The sequence below is a fragment of the Lipophrys pholis genome (genome assembly GCF_963383615.2).
Source record: "Lipophrys pholis genome assembly, chromosome: 4".
Classification (NCBI taxonomy): Eukaryota; Metazoa; Chordata; class Actinopteri; order Blenniiformes; family Blenniidae; genus Lipophrys; species Lipophrys pholis.
In genome coordinates, this window is record NC_137637.1 from 23,938,614 (window position 1) to 23,958,943 (window position 20,330).

General features: G+C 41.4%; 2 protein-coding genes across 6 annotated transcripts; both read right to left on the minus strand.

The window, feature by feature from the left end:
• Nucleotides 1–1,058: 1,058 nt before the first annotated feature.
• rab44 (RAB44, member RAS oncogene family) lies at nt 1,059–14,214 on the minus strand. 5 transcript variants are annotated; one of them, XM_080462528.1, is made up of 10 exons: nt 14,116–14,214; nt 7,211–13,795; nt 6,742–6,815; nt 5,655–5,728; nt 5,403–5,540; nt 5,237–5,318; nt 4,097–4,211; nt 3,496–3,594; nt 3,326–3,402; nt 1,059–3,224 (listed from the first exon to the last, which is right to left on the minus strand). In XM_080462528.1, the coding sequence occupies exons 2-10, from the start codon at nt 13,775–13,777 to the stop codon at nt 3,137–3,139; spliced, it is 7,314 nt and encodes a 2,437-aa protein (XP_080318654.1). In that variant the 5' UTR covers nt 13,778–13,795; nt 14,116–14,214; the 3' UTR covers nt 1,059–3,136. The 5 variants fall into 5 exon arrangements, 4 of the variants coding, with proteins under 4 accessions (XP_080318654.1, XP_080318655.1, XP_080318657.1 ...); XM_080462529.1 differs by having other exon boundaries at nt 7,211–14,208; XR_013935320.1 differs by lacking the exons at nt 5,237–5,318; nt 5,403–5,540; nt 5,655–5,728; ... (1 more) ...; nt 7,211–13,795; nt 14,116–14,214 and adding an exon at nt 4,288–4,532 and having other exon boundaries at nt 1,059–1,311; nt 1,910–3,224.
• An 80-nt stretch (nt 14,215–14,294) lies between these two features.
• Nucleotides 14,295–20,003, minus strand: srsf3a (serine and arginine rich splicing factor 3a). The gene is made up of 7 exons (XM_080462565.1): nt 19,819–20,003; nt 18,990–19,037; nt 18,243–18,453; nt 18,026–18,160; nt 15,773–15,805; nt 15,598–15,681; nt 14,295–15,080 (listed from the first exon to the last, which is right to left on the minus strand). Exons 2-7 carry the CDS (start codon nt 18,994–18,996, stop codon nt 15,053–15,055), a joined length of 498 nt encoding a protein of 165 aa, XP_080318691.1. The 5' UTR covers nt 18,997–19,037; nt 19,819–20,003; the 3' UTR covers nt 14,295–15,052.
• Nucleotides 20,004–20,330: the final 327 nt, after the last annotated feature.

Here is a 20,330-nt window from a genome sequence, read left to right on the forward strand (position 1 = left end):
GCGTTATCCAGTGCAGGGTCTCGGGTTGTTCGTCCCAGCTCACTGGGTGAATTAAGAAACAAAACGTGAAGCCTTTTATTTTTTAATTCATCTATTTTATATTCTGATTTATTCAATTTCAGTTTGCAGAAGCTGGAGTTTATCCCAAAAACCCTGGATAAGTTTTGCCTCCCATCACAACGTAAACACAAAGAGACAGACAATACCACACACTTATTCACATTTTTACTGGCAGGAAACCGACGCTTGTTCATGTAGAACATGCACACTTGGACTTGATCCAGGGGCCTTCTCGCGATGTGGCAGGCCTGCCGACTGCACAAGTCTTAATGTACAATTTATGTTGAATAGAAATCTTGTTTTCAGTTTTTATATTGTGTACTGCTTTTAAAACGATGCTCAGTGGTGTGGAGGTTCAACTCTCGGTGTGGCTTGAAAGGGCCTTTCTGTGTGGAGTCTGCATGGTCGCCCTGTGAATGCATGGCGTTTTCTCAGGCGCTTCAGTTTTCCTACAGTGAAAAGAGGAATTTAAATGACCTGTAGGCGTTCATGTGAATGTGTGTGGTTGTCTGTCTGTCTCTCCCTGTTTGTATTGTGACGGACTGACAGCCCGTTCAGGGTGCATCCTGCTTTAGTCCACTAACAGCCAGGTCTGCTCCAGCGTCCTATGATCAAGAGGGGTGGATAAAGTCACATAGATGAACAGATGAGTTTAACGTACGTTAAAACAAAAACAGTCAATTGAGATAAATGTATCATGACGTGCATTAAAACCCAGTGAAAAACAGTTATTTATAAAAATCTGATGCCTGCATTTCTTTAGGAGCAAAGGAGGGTCAGTCCAAGTTCATAGTATCAGATTCAAAGTTACTGCGTTTGCTCGTCATGCTGCTGCCCGGTCCTTGTTTATGTGACGAGGCCATTGCAGTGGCGCCGCTGTTGTCATGCTCCTCATGCCGTTGATGAACTTATTATTCCTCGGGCAACAAAGTTTTCTTTGTCAGTAGAGAAGCGCAATTCCCACGAGGTCCCGAATCAAGCGGTGCAAGCAAGCAACATGCCATTCAGGAGGTTTATTAAGCAGGATACATATAGACATCTGAATAATCACATTAAAGGCTCAACTCAGTGGGAAATACACAGTACCAATATTGGAAAAAAACAAAACAAATTATACTTGAAAAGCTGTTGGTCATTCTTCCAGCTCTGTGCAGAATATTATTCATGATCCTCGGAGAACAAGCAACATATTGTCAACAGATCAGTAACACATTGTGATGTATTGAATCGTACGGAAGAGTTTTAGAGCCACTGAAGAAAAAAAATAATAATTCGGAGGCTAACAAAAAAACAACAACCTTCAAGCACTTCAGAAAAAGTCGAAAATCAAAGTCGAGATTCTTTTTTTTCACGGTGGAAAAAAAAAGTCCGTCCATCCACACATGCCAGCGCGTGTGACTGCTTCTTTAAAATGCACATCAGGCGGTTTAATGAAGTGGTGAAAAGATGCTTCAGGACAGAATGGAGCTCATAAACACGGTGCAGTTATCATCAGTATCAGGATTATAAGAGACAGAGCAGCCTGCTGCCTTGTTCCGTCGCGGAAGTTCGTCGAGTACGAAGGACAAAGGCGCGGATCCCGGGCTGCTTGTTTAAATGTCTTCTTATTAATCAAGGAAATCCTGTGTAAAATCACATGTCCATAAGCAGTAAGCAACCCGATATAGTCACAATTAAGTGATTTAATGTGAATTCACATCTACGGGCAAATGATGAGGGATGGATAGACGGTCTCTCCGTGAAAAAAAATTTATCTCGACTTTCTCGATTTTCCTCTTTTTATGAAGCTCATGAAGGTTTTGTTTTTTTCAGCCTCCAATTTTTTTTTTTTCTTCAGTGGCCCTAACACTCTTCCATAGAATCGAGATTTGTGCAAGACACAAAAACATCTGGTCTTACTTTGAAATCTTAAAATATTACATATTGGACACACTGATACAAATAAAACTTAACTTCTCATGTTGTTGTTTTTTATTGTCCTTCATAAACACAACACAGCAACTATGGCATGTTGTTGTGATAGCAAAATGTGATGTTTTTGAAAAATATTTTCAGCTCTCAACTTAAATTTGAATAATGTTATTCATATTAAGACAGTCATTAAAGTACTCATTTATGATTCCCCCCCCCCCCCCCCCCCCACCTCTAGTGTCATTGTGAAGGCTGATATAAGGGTTAATTATCACCCGGAATTAAAAGTCTGTGCTGAAAAGGGTTAAACTGACCAATTTTCATTATTTATAGCTTCAAAAAAATGGGCTTACATTTAAAAAGATGTTTTGAAACCTGGTGGACACATCTCATTCAACGCGACTGACCTACAAGGTAAGGTGTTATTTGCAACAAGGGCTGCAAAACAGGCCTTCATTGTGTATATATAATGTGTTTTATGGGTACTGTGGTTAAATATGGTGTCATAAATAAATCTGCTCCAATCAGGTAAAACATTGCACTAACTCTTTATGAAAAGTGCTCTTACAAGGTAAATGGGAAAACACACCAGTGTGCATGTAAATATGTGAAGCATTTAAAGCAAAACTCAAAAAACATGCTTTGTCGTTATCTGCAGAAATCATACACATTCTACACAAGCAGTACTTCTCTCAGCGTATCTCAGAGCTACGTTATCAAGCCTTCTGTGTTCACTATCTCATCATTGGTGGTCGAGATGAAACAGGAAGAAGTAAGGTGAACTAGAATAGTCTCTTGCACAACAAATGCTAAAGGAGGCAGTGGGTTAAGGTTTGAGTGAATTTGCTTATGTCCTCTAAGAGAGAAGCTCCAGCTCATGAAAACTGCAAAGCGTTGCAAAATGAATGTATTCTTACAGTGCAATTAAAGTCGATATCAGCTGAAACAGCCATCGCAGACTCTGGTAATATATGTAAATAATAAAGATTATAAAAAATCTGCACGGTTGTTTGGATTAAGTAAACTAATGGTCATTGGAAGAAAAAAAAAAAAGTATGCGTAAGTAGAGATGAATTCCATACATTTTGACAAGCCCAACCACCACAGTCTCTCCAGTAGTGGATTTCACCATTTGCCCCACTTGTTTTTAGACAAATGCACCTTCTCAGCAACATCTTGATCCTTTTCTCTTCTCAGGCTCTTTGTGTAACACCGTGACTTCCCTTCTTGAGCCAAGCGTTTGACTCAACATCCTGATAAGAACACAACAAGAGAATCAGACTCTCAGGTCAGGTGACATCGGCAAAACAAATAAGTAAAAAAAAAACAAAACAAAAAAAAAACATTGCCATACCTTGCCACGCTTTCCAAACACTGAATTACGTTTTCACCCGTGGCAGCGCTGCATTCCATAAACCCAAAGTTACATTCCTGTTGAGGCGAAAAGCAGCCACTCAGTGTGGGCGTTCAACAGTTCAAACGCTCTCGTTTGTGAGGGCGTGACAGTGAGAAGGGTGATCGTACCTTCGCGAGAACTTCTCCCTGTTCAGTTTGAACTTTTCGTTCTGCACAGTCGCTCTTGTTCCCGAGAAGTAAAACAGCCACATGTTCTGCACCAGATTCCTAAAAATAAAGAAATAAATAAAATCATTATCTGTGCATATGCAAAGCTGTTGCGGTGGTGTAGTGGTCAGCACTCTCTCCATGTAGAATGTGAATGGTTCACGTTTAGGTTGGTGTTGGGTTGTTGTTTTTTTTGTTTGTTTTTCACAGGGACTCTGGTTTCTCTCTCAGTCCCAAAACAGGGAAGGTTAACTAGTGGCTTTAATTCCCCCTCGGTATGAGTGTGAGTGTGTGTTTGGTCGTCTGTCTCCGTGTGTTTGCCCGCCGATGGACTGGTGACCTTGTCCAGGATAGACTCTGTATTCACCCACAGGTATAACAGATACTTCTTAACACATTTAGATGAAGGTTTGAAAACTGGCGAGTCAATACAGCGGGAAACACAAACTAGAAACTCCACAATGCCTCAGTTAGTGACTAAAACCATACAATCTGAAATAAAAACAAAATAAAGAAGAGGAAGCGGAGCATTACTGAAACTCTGACCTGAATAGCATGTTACCTGAATACAGCTGGCCCAGTAGCTGATGGCAGAGAAACTCTGAGGAGAGGAGATGTCGTACATCAGGAGAAACGCCTGGGCTCTGTGAAATACTTGTCTGGTGATGCTGCGAAACCTTTGAAGACAGTTAAGAAAGTCATAAGAGGCTGTCAAGAGGCAGGACAACATCTTTTGACACATTCGTTCAATACCTAGAATTCCAATCTTTATTCGGCTGTAAAGAGAAAAAAGGGTTAGGGTTATTCCTCCAACGTGTTGCGGGTCACGTCCGGCCGTTGGCAGCTATGACTGTATGCACACTATATCCTCCGCTGCTGCTCGAATAACCCCGACAAACAAAACACTGCTCAGACATGCCAAACCAGTTCTGAAACACGTCGTATCCTGGCCCGAGGGGGGAAACGTGTTCGGGCAAACTGCTACATTATCTGTGTCTACAATAACAGGTACATAGAGGATGTTGCTTATGTAACTGTTGCAGCAGACGTCTTGGCTTGAATACCAGTGGATTTTCACATTGGGTGCCAGGAGCCTTCAGGCTCCTGAAACAACTTGTCCCTGCCGCCACCCAAAAGCAAAGTGTATCGTTCGGAGAAAAGAAACAACAAAGCCACTTCTGAGAAAAGAAGGCAGGCGGTGTACATGACACAACATTCTGGCACTTCCGTTAAATAACAGATAAACCTCGGTGCTTGTGGTTAGTTCCCTCTCTCAGTCTCACAGTCTGGCCGCCCCTCGTACACTTGACCGGCTCCTCTTCCTGTCTAAAGTGACACCAACTCTCCCGAATATCTGCATTAACAAGCCTGACCTCATGCCGTTCAAAGCATTCATTCGATGCAGGAGCCAAAAAGGCGACTGTTTGTCGAGTCAAAGCAGCCTTGTGACTGAAACTGATTTGAGTTCCTTTCCAAAGAAACTGGGAAAAATACAGTATTGCCTTCACTTAGGTGAAAAATATGATGCACTTTAGAGACTAGCAAAAATAAATAAATAAATAAAAACCCTCAATGTGATGACTGAGATTTTATCGAGCCATTGCAACTTATTTTCCCACATTGTGTATAACGTTATTTCAAAACAAGTATTTACTACGTGTGTCTCAATAACATCCCGCAAAAAGAAAGTGCACACCCATACCTTTCTTGACCTGCTGTGTCCCACACATGTAGTACCACAGGTTTCCCATCCACCACCACCGTCCACATGCAGGAATCCACGCCTGCAAATCATATTCGAGCAAAGGCAGCGCGTTAATTTTCACATATTTGTAGGAGAAATCCTAAGGTACAGATCAGGTTCTTACCAATAGAGGCGGGGAGGGTTAAGGAAAACTTTCCGCTCTGCGCTCTCTTCATAAATGAGGTCTTTCCCACGCCGCTGTCTCCAATCATCACCACATTGTAACCATTTGATCTGAGCTCCTCTCCTCTGGGATTAACAACTGAAATCAGAAACACTTTCCAGTCACAGTCTTGCAATACTCGTGGTATTATTAGTCTCCGGCCAGCTGCAGTCTGCATTCCACACTGTGTTGATATGATTTCCAGCTATTTACCTAAAGACAGCTGTGTTCGACTTTCCTGATTCAGAGTGACGTCAGCATGACGAGGTTCGGACGGGGTCTCCTCACTGTGAAGAGGACAATTGAATATACTTCCTATTACACATGATAGATACAGCATATTGTCAACAAGGATTCCGTATGTCTGATTTGTCTCATTCGCTCAATGGAAACAATCGATCCAATTGTTAATAATGAGTAATTTAATGTTTTTTGTATAATTCAGTTAAAGGAATATCGCTTGTGGGCGTAAAAATGAGAACACATTCTTGAATAAAATACATTCTTGAATTAAAAAAAACAGCCTGAGTCATAGTGCTGTCTTCTGATTGCCTTCTATCCATTTTCAGCTCTCCGTGAGGTTATTGTTTATGTTTCACTGTGAGGGCTCTTGTACAAATGTGCTTCCTGTTCTGGAATTTGAAGCATCGCTGCAGCATTCACAGTGTTGCTTTCTCTAAAAACCTCTAATTGGGCTGCAGGAAGTTGACAAGATCAACAAACTGCTACCCGCTGGCGTCACTGCCTGCAACAAGCACGATCTGTTCAGACTGCACAGAGGTAGCGCCACATAATGCATCTTTTATACTATGTCAATGAAGATTAGTGTGGATGTATGGCTTGCATGAATCAGAGGCTTAAGCTCTTAGATAGATGACTCATATCGATCAAGGAAACACTTTAGTTCTCTTCTTAGGGTGGATGGAAAGCAAGTCTCTCTCCAGAAGGCTTTTACATGAAGAGTCATTTTGTACAAGTTGCAGGAGATCTACACATGCATTAGTATACAAAGTTGCACTGGGTGTCTCATCTCTGCCTCAGATCCTTTTGATTCTATTCATGTTGGGCACTTCGATATGTATTCAAACTGCTTGTAAGCACTGAGGCAACATTTGGCTGTGACTCACTTCAGAGTGTACAACCAGCACAACATACCACCTCATTAGGTTACAATAGAGCTGTACTTCTAAATGAAACCTCTCCCTGCCTGTGTGAATGAAGATGATTCTGGTTATCCTATGCAGGTACGCCGTGATAATGGACGCTGTGTTGTTTTTTCTCTCCGGCGACTCCGTCTTACCTCACCCTCCTTAAGGAGACGCTCGCCTTCATGTCACTGAAGCTGGGTGACGCTTTCTTCTGCCTTTCATCACCCTGAAGAGACAAACATCATAGAGGAGTGATATTTTACTTCACATTTATATTCTAGACATACATCATTCAGTTTTGTTTATTATTTGATGTGAGAATGGTTTGTATTGTTGGTAACTTCATGAAGTCAGGTACGTGTCTTAGTTCTTCTTTCTCGCATGTGAAATGCAGCCGCATGTTCCTTATATTTCAGTTCATTGTATCACTCTATTGTTGCAACAAACATTTGCAGTGTGTAGGATTGCTTATGGCAAGCTGAAGTACAACACAACATAGTCAAGCTGTGTGAAACGACATCACATCACCAAAAATACACAACAACAACACTACATCTAGATGAGAACATCAACAAGAAATATGAATGTAATTCTCTTAAAAGGGAACGCTTTGCTGCTTACCTCTGATATTTTATCTCGACTCCATGGCTCTTCACTTTGCTCTTCCGTCGCCGTGTTTTCACAAGCGTCTGTGACACTGCCGACTTGCCTCTCATCTTCTGCATCTATGACTGTTTGGTCTTTCTGGTTTTGAGGTCCATGTGACTTTCGATGAGACCCCATTTTTCTTCTCCTCCCTCCAGATGCCAGCTCAGACATGGTGGCAGAGGTGGACGGAGAGACACCGGAAACAAACAACTGATGCTCTGTTTCTACTGGTTGGCTTTGAGGAGCTGTTTGCCGAGCCGGGGCCTTCAGCTGAGATTCATTAATATGAGTGCGTTCCACTGTTTCAAAAATGTGCTCCTCTTTGTCTTCAGAGGGATGGTCTCTGTTTTCACTGTGAAGCCGCAGCTCTTGTTCTTGAAATCTAGTGCCAGTCATTGCTGTTACATCTCTGTCCGGTGTTTCAGGCTCTGTTGCCTCATTCTCTTCCTCCTGCTTTTGATGCAACTCTTGTCTTTTGGTTTGAAAACCAAGATTTCTGCGACTGGAGCCCATCTTTCTTCTGCTGGTTGTAGTTTTCACATTGAAATTTGTGCTTTCAAGGCCTTCGTCATTTGCATTTTGTTGATCATCGTTTTGGTCTTGTGTTACTTCAACACTCTCTGGCTTGACCTGTGCATTCTCATCAGGAAGCATTAAACTCCCCTTTGCTTCACCGGCATTTTCAGCATTTGCTGTTTCTTGCCTGTTTATTTCAGAGGTTATTTGAATCTCAGCACTTGTAAAATTGAGTATCTGTGGTGGCTGTACAGTAACATTTATTTCGGTATCACTGTCCCTTACATCACCATCACTAACAGGACTGACAATGCTCACATTGTGGGCGGCGGACTGCTGAGGAAAGAGATCCAATAAATCATTTACGTCTAATATCACATTACTATCGGTGCTCTGAACCTCAGGACTGCTGCCTCGCTGCTCAGGCTCCTCGCCATGCGCAGAGGGGGTTTGATTTTCCTGTGGTTCTTTGTAAGTCGTACTCGACGCTGGTGATGCATTTTCAGTTTGTGATACTTCTGCACACATCTGCAGCTGCTCCACAACTTCAATCCCAACATGATTTCCCACAACTGGGTCTGTGTCTGTTGTTCCTTCATGGATTTTTTCCTCTTCTTGTTTCCTGTTGAGTTGGCTTCTGCGGGTGGAACCCATCTTTCTCTTCTTCTGTGTGGATTTCACTTGCAAAGTTTCACAAAATCCTGATTGACTTCTTTCAGACCCGCTGCTGTTAGATGCGTCCATTGCTGGTGAAAATCCTTTGTCAAAAGGCACATCCACCGCTGGCTCTTGTGCTGCAGACACAAGCTGAGGTGAAGCGTATATTCCTTGAGCTGCACTGACTTCCTCAGCAGGATCCTCACGTATTCGTCCCACTCCATACTCTTCAAGACCTTGTACATCCATCAAACTGTCTGCCGTCCCGCCACAGTTCTCTGTTCCTTTCACATCATGCAGTTTTTGCACATAGAATTGGTGCTCAAGTGAGTCATTGTCACAAGGTAAAGCTTCTGTGTTTTGTATCTGACTGACTTCTATCTGATCAACCACATCCTCAAATGTTGACATGAAGCTGGCATTGTCATCATGAGGCGAGATATTCCGTGTGTCTGACTCACCTCTCTGTACTGTTTGAACTAAATTCATATGATCTGCGCCACTTCCTGTGAGTCCTCTTATATTCTGAGGTTCTTCAACAAGTGTTTTGTCATTCTCATCTATGTCTACATTGGATTTGAGAAAAGCACCGTTGTCTGAGTTTGAAATAAAGTCTGTTGTTTCTGAAGGCCTGTTGTTCACAACATTGTGTGTGAAGAACAAATCTTCCTCTGAAAGCTTCCCTGTGTTCTCACTCTCAGTCGAACCATTTCTTCTGATGTCGTCTGCCAATTTGAGGTCATCTGATTCTTCCTGTATGATTGTATGTGTTGTTAATGTCATTTCTGTCATTTTAAGGGGTTCATCTCTCTTGGTTTCTACATGGTCTTCTTTAGTTTCAAGATGTGGTTCAGGAGTGTCTTCCTTCACTTGTTGTCTTCCTTTAAATCTCCGGCTTGACCCCAGCCTCCTTTTGCTTCCTGCTGGTTTAATGCCTGTGTGAATTTCATCATTAATGCTCTGACAGGTTTCCTGAAGCTGGGGATCTAAACGAATATTAGTTTCCAATGGTTGTAGAAGAGCTTTATCTTCTAGATCTGAAGAATAACTGCTTTGATGCATGACTGTGGCAGCGTTGTGATCTTTCTGAAATTTATTGTCAACATCATCTGACTGCTGAGCCTCTCTGAGGTCAGATGAGTTGAAATCCTCTTTATGTTCCCTACTATTAGTTATCTCCTCGTTTGGTGAGGGAAAGGTTTCTTGCTCAACACTGCATTTAACTTCATGTTTTCTAGGGTTGCTTTTGTCAGAATGTATCTCTGCTGTCACAGAAGACTTCCTGTATTCTGAATCCACATCCATATATGAACAATTTCCCAGGAAATGTTCAGCCAGCTTTAACATCCGTGTGTCCTTGTCAGTTTCCTTGTTTTCTGACACAGAATACAAAGTGGGAAGTCCTTCGCCCGTCGTCTCGCTGGAATCTGATTTGATTAGCTGTTGCTCTACTGTCAGATTGGTGCATTCTACAGTCTTTTCTGTGGCATCAACATTCGCATATTCAGTTTTAGGCTTGTCAGGTTTGTCCGTTTCTTCCAGCAAAGTTGCCGTGAATTCATCCTCGCTTGACCCCTGTATTCCTTGGTTCACGCCTGGTTTGGGATCAGTGTTATTTTGCTGGAGTAGACTAAAATGTCCTTTGTTGTCCTGATCAGTTGTGTTTTCAGCAAAAGTTAACATATCATATTGCACAGTGTGCACTCTTTCTATGTCATCAACTTCTTTTTTCTTAGTATCATGTGCTTCTTGGTTTGGAGCCTCAAAGCTGTTCTGTTCTGAAAGCACCTGCTGGTTATCATGATCGGAAGACTTCATCACGGCAGGACAATCTTCTGTACTTCTTCTCTCGAGCTCCGGCTGGCAAATATCCCTTGGGTAGCTTTGAGTAATCAGGCCCTCACAAAAGACTTGAGCCACTTCTTGCTTTTGTACAGGCACAGACATAGCTACCTTGACTTCGACACTCTGTTCTGGTTCTGTTTGTTCCTCATGACTGCTTTTTTCTGGAGACATCAATGTCACTGGACCGACATATGGTTCATTCCCCTCCCAGGTTAGCAGCTGTGTGCGTGTGTCTATGCCTTCATCTTGTACAGAAACGATACTGGAAAGCTCATCATGTGACATCTGGCTGCACTGTGACTGGTCAATCACCCCTTTATCTTCTGAGGGGTTTGGAAAGGAATCAACTGCAGTTAACTCAGAAGTAGAAAGAAGTCTGCCAGCATTTTCTTTCTCCTCCTGTAAAAGGTCAGATTTGTCTATTCCCTCCATTATGGTTTCCTCTGAAGTTATCAGACTCTTTGTTTGTAGTAATTCAGTTGTTAAATTTTCCTGAGGTTGAGAGTCAAAATGAGTTTTGGAATAAACTCCATCTAGAGATGACATGTGTTCACCAAAAAGCTCTTCCTTCTCCCTGTGAAATATTTCTTCAGTGTCATCAGCGTCATCTAATATAGTTTCCAATGTGTTATGAATGAGCTGTATTTTTTCAATTTGGGTCTGTTTTGTAACATCCTCTTCAGCGTGATGAGGACCTCTGACCTCCTCTGTCCCAAGAGTGACTGACTTATCACACTCTTCCATTGTGGTATTCTCTGACTTATCAAACAGTCCCTCTTTCGCCACTCCTTCTGCGAATCTATCATCTCGATCTCCTTGAAGTTGACCTTGAGGCATTAAACTTTGCAGATCTGTCTCAGTATAGTTTGTGAGAGGGGGGTTCAGAGTCTCGGAGGAATGATCAGGTGTAGAAGTTGAAATCACAGAGGTGCTATTTGATGCAGGCAGTATAATATCAGATTCACTTTGTTGACCTAAGTCTCGCCTTGACTCAAGTGTTAATGACATGGTCAATTCAGGGGCGTCAGGCTCCTCTGTATTTTCTGCACCGTCAACTTTCGTCCTCTTAACTTGCTGTCTTCCTTTAATCCTCCGACTAGACCCCAGTTTTCTTCTGTTCCCTCTGGGGTCAAAGCCAGTCTCAATTTGCTCATTTACACCAGGAGAAAAATGACTCGTTTTGGTATCGAAAATGTCTGTGTCCTGATCAATAGATTTTTCATCACTATGTTTGACATCATTGTCTAATTGGTCTTTATCGTCATGCCCTAGTGCAATGTCTCCTATTTTAGTGTGACTGAGCCACGGTTGATTTGAATCATCTACAAAATAACACTCGCTTTTAGTTTCTAAAGTCAGATGTCTTTCTATTGCGGGGTTCTCTTGCATAGGATCTGTGTCAGAAAAAACATTTTGCTGCTTGGTTGCAGGATCATAAGTGTTCCTCACACTCACCTCAGGCTGATGTGGTTTTGGAATTTCAAAGTGGTCTGTGGGATTTCCCTGAATTATTTCTGAATCGTTCAGATCTGTGGCCTCATGCAGGATGTGATAAGATGTGTGATGCCTGATTGTTGGATTTTGTGATGGAATGAACTTGTCTTGAGACACTTTCTTTTCATCATCCTCTGAAAGATGAGCGTCTTTGACCTCCTCACTCTCAAGAGGGTCAGAAGAATCTAAATCGGCCAGTTTGGTTTCCTCCAACTTGTCTGACACCTCCATTTTGAAGCATGCTTCTCTCATATCTTGATCTTCGAGAATAGTTGCACTTTCCATTTCAGTGTCAGGAAAGTATTTCACCAAATAATTGTGAACCTCAGAGGGATTACCAATAGTAGAAGAGGGTGGGCTGTCATGTGGCACAGCTAGGGTACTGTCACATTCTGTAAATAAACTTTGTACTTTCTTTGTTTCTGATGTTAATGGCATTGTTATTGTTGCAGAATCAACAGCACTCTTCACAATCATGTCAGGTTGATACGTGTTTATGATTTCTGTCTGGTCTGTCGGGGGTTCGGAAATCATCTCAGAATTATCGGTACCTTGAGCATCATCCAGCACCCTTTCAGCAATGTTTAGCATGGGCATTATTTCTGCCGTCGGTGTTGGTTTGACTTCCTCTTTTAGCTTGTCCTTTACATCATCCACCGAACAATGATAACCTCTTAACTCCTCACTTCCAAGAGTGTCAGATTCCTTTGGCCCTTTCAGTGGGTCTTCAACTGATTTGTCAGATGCAGCCACATGAAAGCCTTTCTCCGACTCTGAAAACACTGCGCTGTCACTGGGCACAGACATGTCATGCTTGCCTCCTTCAGTTAATTCCTCATTCTTCTCCTCTGCTGTTGACGACATTGTTATTGTTTCTGGGTTTTCATCATTATTGGTGTGTTGCTTAACTTCATCTTTAGATTGGGTGCTGGGTATGTTCATGATTTCATCTTCTGGTGGATGAAGTATCTGACTTTGAGGAAAGTACTCGTTTTGATACACCTCTTGTGTCTCGTCATTTACTCTATCGACAACCTCCTCTGAATGTTGAGCATATGCGCCTTCAAATAAGTTGAAACGCTCATTTTGCTCTTCCCTTGCAGCCACCTCGTCTTTTGATGATGAACGCATAGGTTGCTCAAGACTGTGTTTTACTTCAATAATATCTCTGGCACTGCTTTGATCTGTGATTATCTCTGGTGTCTTCAACTCCAAAACCACTGATTCTTCAAAGAAGTCACTAACCGTGGAGCTGCCCTGTAAATGTCCACTCTTGGTGATCAAGTCTGTGTAACCTGATTTGTTGCTTTCAATTTCTTCAACAGAATAAAACTGTGAAAGTCCCTGATCTGACACGTCCGTGGAATTTAATGGGGAAATGTTGACAAGCTGTTTATCCACCGACGGACATAAAAGAACACTTGGATTCGTCAACTGAGAGCTTCCATCCTCATGTGGATTTTCTTTCATTTCTTCATTTGGAAACGATTGCAGCTTGTTCTCATCTTTGGGATTTAAACTTTCCATTGCCTCTTCTGGACAGATTGTTGGAGTGCTCTTCAGAGCCTCAGAGTAATATTCATGAGAAAGAGTTGAACGTGAAGAGCTCTTTAGCGGTGCAGCGATGGCATGCTCACCCCCTTGACATATTTCCGTCTGACTTTCAAGTTGTACTTCCTCTGGCATTTGTGTTGTTTGAAAGGTGCCCTGGCCCCTGGTGTGTTCCTCAACTTCCTCTCTCACTTCAGGACATGTGTCGATTTCTGAATCCTTCCCGTGTTGCCTTCCTTTAAGCCTTCGACTTGAGCCAAGTTTTCTTCTGTTCATTGCGACCGGTGGTTTGCTTTCAAGTGTGAACTCTTCAGGATTTGACGTTACGTTGACCTCGTCAGTGCTTTCCTCTGCTACATGATGTGCTGCAGAATTACTGTCCGTCACATGAAACTCATCAGCCTCAGGCGTTTCCTTTTGTCTCGATACATTTCGACGTGATCCAAGACGCTTTTTCTTTGCACTTTGACCCGACATAACCTTATCCTCTCTCACCTAAAGCATGAGACATTTAGTCATGCAATGCATTAGCAACTCAAATGGAAATTTACCACACAGCAGGGAAGCCTGATACTGAGCGGACATGAAAGTAGCCACAACAGAATTTGCTCTTAAACACATGCAAATCTTGCTCATATACATACATAGCACTTCAAATGACAACTGCACATGGCTTAAAGACAATTCCATTAGAAAAGTAATCGGTACAAGTTTAACTTTGTGCTGCATTTCCTTGTACAAACTATAAATAATGTTGGAAGTTTAGCTCAATGACTTAAGGCTTTCCACAAAATTGTTATGGCGCAGGTACTTACCACCCAAATCAGGCAGAAGCGTGGTCTTGCAACATGAATGAGCGACCAGTTAATGTCAAGTCATCAGTGTCTACTCGGTAGTAGTCACATTTCATGTGTGGGTGTGTGCTCCTTAACAGAAGACATGTCTCATAGCTTCCTGTGCAGGCTCACACGCACGCCAACATACACAACTTCCTGATTGTTGCAATGCATTTTTACCTTCATGATCCCTTCACAAAATGTGCGGTTTTACAGCATACCGGCATTGTTCGAAATGCTCAAGTATCTAAAAACACAGGCAACAGACGCACGGTGCCACCGTGGAAAACATTTATTGAACAAGTTAAACTGCATCGGCACAAACTGTCAGAGCTCGGAATCAAGCAAAGTGGAGCAGAGGCCTTTTGCAGAGGTCACACACTGTAGGCAAAATACAAAGCTACCAGTCAGGTTTTTTGAGAGAACCAACAAATAACAGAGATTTACAGCATCAGTTGAGTCCGCCTTCTGTTATTAGTACAAACTCTCTCGACTGCATTTCACAGTGACTCGACGAGAGAAAATTGATTTAACAGAAAAAAAAAAAAAAAAAAGAAAAAAAAAAAAAGGCAGAAGAAAAAAAAAACCATCACAGGAATTTTACTCCAACAATTAAAAGTGATTGGTTTGTGTAAAAGTAATCCCAGCCATCTTTTACAAAACATGCAAAGCAAGACAATGGATCTTACGTAAAAAAACAAAAAAAGAAACAACCTTGTAAAATCTTAAGTCTTTGTCATGACAACTGACAGAAAGGAGAAAAGCCTCAACCCTTCAATTCAATCATTCCACTGAAAAAACTGATCAACTTTAGACTGTCAAACTAGCAAACAAGAGAAAAGTGGGACTATAAAAAGTAAAAAGTTTAACTGTAGCAACAATAGCATGATCCTGCGGATGAATGAGACCGCCCTCTTCATTTCTTGTCAGCAGACCTGGAGCGGCTATTAAAAACAAAAAAACATAAATGAATAAATGCAATATCAATAACAACATGATTCAGGGGGAATACAATAAATCTAAACCCAAAACTGGGTTTAAGTGTTAAATACTGTGCACTGGGAGGGGAAACTTTCATTGATTACTGAGAAGTCCCATCTATTGACAGCCAACAATTCATATTGCTTATCAACCTCCACTGAGAAGCAAAGGGCTTGAACCACATTTATGGATAATTGCACTGCTGCTGTCACATTAAAAGAAAGATCAAGACAATCCGAGTACATTTTGAACACAAAATTGTAATTTTAAGAAAATGCCAATGTGTCTGGCATATGTAGGTAAAACGAGGATCTAAAGGGGAAATAAAAAAAATAGTACTAGTACCACTGAACAAAGGAGAACCTTTAGAACAGTTTTGATGTAACCTGGTGTGAGTAGATTACAGGAAGGCGGATCATTTAACTGCCTTTTTCTTTCTTTGATAAAGAGACAAAGAGTGATCACAAAACAGAAATTTACCTCCTTGATCGTGAGAAAGACCTGGAGCGCTTGTTCTTGTCTCTGGACAGAGATCGATATCTGCGTTTCTCTCTTGAGGGAGACCTTGTGATGGATGAAGAAGAGAAAATGAAAACATACGTCTTGTAGACAGATTGTGCAGATTGAAGAAAGAGGCGGCGAGATGTAAGCTGACCTGCTGTGACTGCTGCTCCTCTTCCTTGGGGATCTACGGTATGGGTGAAGTTAAAAGAATAAAAACACAAGAAATTAGGACAGAATTTTATTTTACTTTTTGTCACCATAAAACTTTTAGCATTTAGCTTTATGGGTCCCTCAGGATATGTAATTGGAGACGTCGTTACACGTACTCCCTTGTCTGAGAATCAACTGCATCAATGAAATGCATGAAGGTAAATTCATTAAGAAATGGGCAATAAGCTCATGGAGGCAAATCAGGACTCGACATTAAGACGACAGTTTAACCTGTGAGGGAGGGGGGATGGGGCATTTATCCTTTGCTCATTAGTTGTGCTATTAAAATAAGAGAGCTACAATTTAAACATGTATCCATCTCAGTTTATTTTGCCAGTGGACTCAATTTCTGCAACTGTCTTCACATTATGTGAAGAGGAATATGGATACAAAGCTTATCCAAGCTCGGAAAAATTTGTAAAAAGCACATATTGCTCAAGCCTTAATAGGGCAAACAAACAAAACTAAATATTGTCTTTTATCCAGTATTTAATGCTCAGGGCAGCTTAATGTCGAGCCTTGATAATACACTCAGCAGCGCCATAACAAGCGCATAAAATAAACATACTTCAGTTCTTCTTCAATTAACTTTTTTAAAAGCCAGATGGTGACGTTCCTTCACCGTTAGAAATTTTGCAGCTGTGAAATTACATTTACTGAGGGAAAACTGTCAGCTTCAAAAGCTTAACTACAAACAGAAAACTACAAAGAGCAGGATAAAAGCAACTTACTATTTTGGGGGATTTGACAAGAAAGAAATGACGCAAGGAAGCCAGACTGATGGTGAGTGAGGTCGAATTGTAGAGAGGCTTTACCACAAGATGCAAATGTTGGAGATATGAAGTTGCTTGGTGGCTGGTTGGAGGGGTAGCTGTCGATTTTCGCTGCTTATTTTGGGGGCAGGGAGGGATGTAAGCCAAGGGCTGTTCCCGCTGACACAGTAGATGTGCAGAGAATAGAACCGAGTAAAGACGCTGATTGGCTGATAATGTGAAGTGGAGCACTGTCGATTGGGTAAAGGTTGGAGGAAGAACAGGAGGATGCTGGGAACCGCATGCTCAGGAACCAAAAGGTTGGTGGGACCTGACGGCTGGCGGTGCGCCTTGGTCATGTGACAACACCAGCCAAGCTGATTGGGGCTCGCTGGTCAGCAGTCACATGATGCTGACAGAGGACTAGTTGACTGACTCAGATGGTAAGAAGCGTGGTGGTGACTCTGCAACGGGGTTCAGTTTTATTAATAGATGATAACTAAACTCAGAAAGAAAACAAAAATGTACACCTTCAGAGAGTAATTCGAAAAGTGTGCGATAAAATGTTGGCTGAAGAGGTAAATGTGCCTCTTCTGATCTCTCTGGTGGAGCTTTGTTTTTCTACACATACAAGAGCTCATAAAGCCATCAAGTGAAGATGTCTAAGTCTCCATGAGACTGGAATGTCAATTTAGCCTTGATAAAATACCCCCCACATTATAAAATGGTGCCGAAAGCCTGTTCTAAAAAAGCATCACTATATCAATAGGGACTCATTGGCCTTCTTCACAAAACGATCTTTAACAAAGCACCTAACTGCCCTGATCAGGAAAAAAATAACTATTTATGCATAATTCAACAAGCTTTCAAATACTAGAAGTTCCCCAAGTCACTAAAACACAATCATTATCAGTCTTACTGTAATTCAAATGATCCTGTGAGCATGTTGTTATATTACAGAACTCACCAGGTTTAACTTTAAGATTTTAAATTTGTTTTCTCTAACGACTAAATGTTACTCTTAGTGGAAACTAAGCATGAATTCAGGTGACTACTTGTAAAATCAGATCAGTAAAGCCAGATATTGTTTGGCTATGAAATAAATAGAATGATCAGCTTTTTAAAACCTAAAGCAAACAATCCCACCATTTATCGACTGATGAACTATTGTTCTGCAACTACTGACATCAGTACTTTCATTGCCCCTGATGTGTTCTAAAGAGCTACAGATTGTACTTACTTCTATACATATTAGGCCTTTGCTTGGACTGACAAATCCTACACAGATCTGAAAGTTTTAACAATACGACAGCTTTGCTGAAGCAAGGAGCCACAGAAATTATCTTTAACAGTGTGTGATTGACACTGATCTGCTTTAAAAAGTCACTGAAATGAGGGTGCACAACAAAAAGTACATCATTTCCAAAGCAGAAAATACATACCTGCGTCGGGCTGGAGGACTACTTCGCCTATAATCGTCCCGACCGCGTCTAGACCATGATGGAGGAGGACCACGGCCCCCAGAGCGCTTCTCCCCAGTGGATAGCTCAACGCGAACTCGACAGCTATTAATGAATCTGCACAGAAGTCATCAAACTGAGAAGAGAACCTAAACGCCAGGTGCAATGAAAACAAGAGAGTGTGGCGAGGAGGCGTTACCTGCCGTCCAGTCCTCTCACAGCATCGGATGCATCTCTGGGATCCTCGAACTCTACAAAGGCAAAGCCCGGAGGATTCCTAGCAACCCAGACACTCCGTAAAGGGCCGTAGAAACTAAACGCTTTTTCTAAGTCTGTCTTGTTTCCGCTGCTGCCCAGATTTCCGACATAAACTTTGCAGTCAAGGGGACAGTCTCGATTAAAAGCAGGGTCTGCAACAAGGAATGTACACGTGTGATTAGAACAAATCACAGACTTCACAGGTCATGTTATTATACAACATTCTATTAAAATATACATTTTGAGCGACACCCTGAAGCAAGACATTACCATAGTCCATTTGCCTATGATTAAAAGTAGTAGTTGATAAATAATCATCGATTTATAATTAGCATTTCTAATGAGCAATCTATTACATCTTCACGTAGCAGCAGAAGAAGGCACGGTTGAAAGTTTAGCTGCTGCAGCTTTGAATAGGATGAAAATTCTTCACAATATTCTGGACAAACATTTAATAGATTGACAAAATTAAATCTGGATTAATAAATTGTGAGAGTAAAAGTTTTGAGACAATGCCAAACAGCGTGACACCACTTGAACTGGTCATCTACTAACTAAATAAATAAATGTGGCAAATTGCTGTGTGCAGAGTTGATCCCTTTGGCGAAACAATTTCCTTTGACAATTCCACGAATAAGTTTCAAATGACAAGACGCAACACAATCAATCACTTTTGGGGTCACCATACCTCCCATTTCAGCTACGCTGTTTAAGCAAGTCCTACGGTCAGAGGGTCCTGAAAACACAACAGAAAGGCAGTGTTAAAGAGTGGCATTTGCATATCTGATGCCCGATGAAAAGTACTTTGCAATTTTTTTTTTTCAAAATAGAAAAAAAAAAAATGTATAAAACTAGCTTCTCTTTATTATCATGACAACTTTTTCGGGGCTCTCGACATTTTTGAGAGCTGGTAAGAATATGATTTTATTATTTTTAAAATGCATCTGATTTGAGTGAGTTTCCACAGACATGCTGTGCACACTATGTGCATAAGAAAGATTATTGTATTTAGTATCTGTTCGCGGCCATAAATGACGCTTGTGCAAACATACATTTTGAGAAAAATGTGACATTAATATTTTAATTCCGCATTAGTAGTGGATGATAACTAGATATTAAAGTAACTAATAAAAACTGTAAATGTTGGGTTGACTGGCTACAAGACGTAAAGCAGAAAATAAAATCAGATTGGAACTTTGTGTATTTTACTGACGAGGCTTTCTCAGAAGTGGCTCAACCTGTTCAACCATCTCTCACGAGGTGAAACATTTCTAAGCTGGAAAATTAAATAAAATCTCTCTAACCGCAGCAGTACAACTACTTACGATACTAAATCGGTTACTTCACACACATTTATAAAGACAAAGTATCGCAGTATCCGAGCTAACCATGGGAAGCGTGCACAAAACAACATGGCATTTAACGGCTAATTAACAAACACGCCGTATTATCCAAATCGCACATCGCAAATGCGGAGTGAACCACCCCACTGGGTGCGTATGTTCACAGTAGCTCACCGTGTATTTGTAGAAACAGCTCCACTAAAATATTGTTAACAGATTCAACTGCTTCAGGCCGAGATAGTTAGCCTGTTAGCTTATTAGCAACAACGACGAGGAAGCAATTCAAGTAGTCGCCTTTCTTCTTCTCCCGCCTGTGTGCGTTGCTCTGATGTCCACAGCGCCACCTGTTGGAATGCAGCGGTAGGTGAGCCACGGCGACGTCAACACCGCGTCACGTCCAGAAATACCAAAGCGGGTTATTCATGTAGACAACAAGCGTCTTGGTTTAATCAACATAGCCCGAGACCTGTAAGACGGCAACAGCTTCATGCCCCAGAAAGCTGAGACACCTTCTAAGACATAAAGAAGATTAAAAAAATGAATCAATCAATCAATTTCATTTTAGATGTTTTTTTTTTGCAAATTAAATGATTTAGAATTTTCTACGAGATATATTTTTTCCGAAAAAAGAAGGGACAATTGTCTCAATGGATCGGAACATTTACACTATACTATACTATAAAATA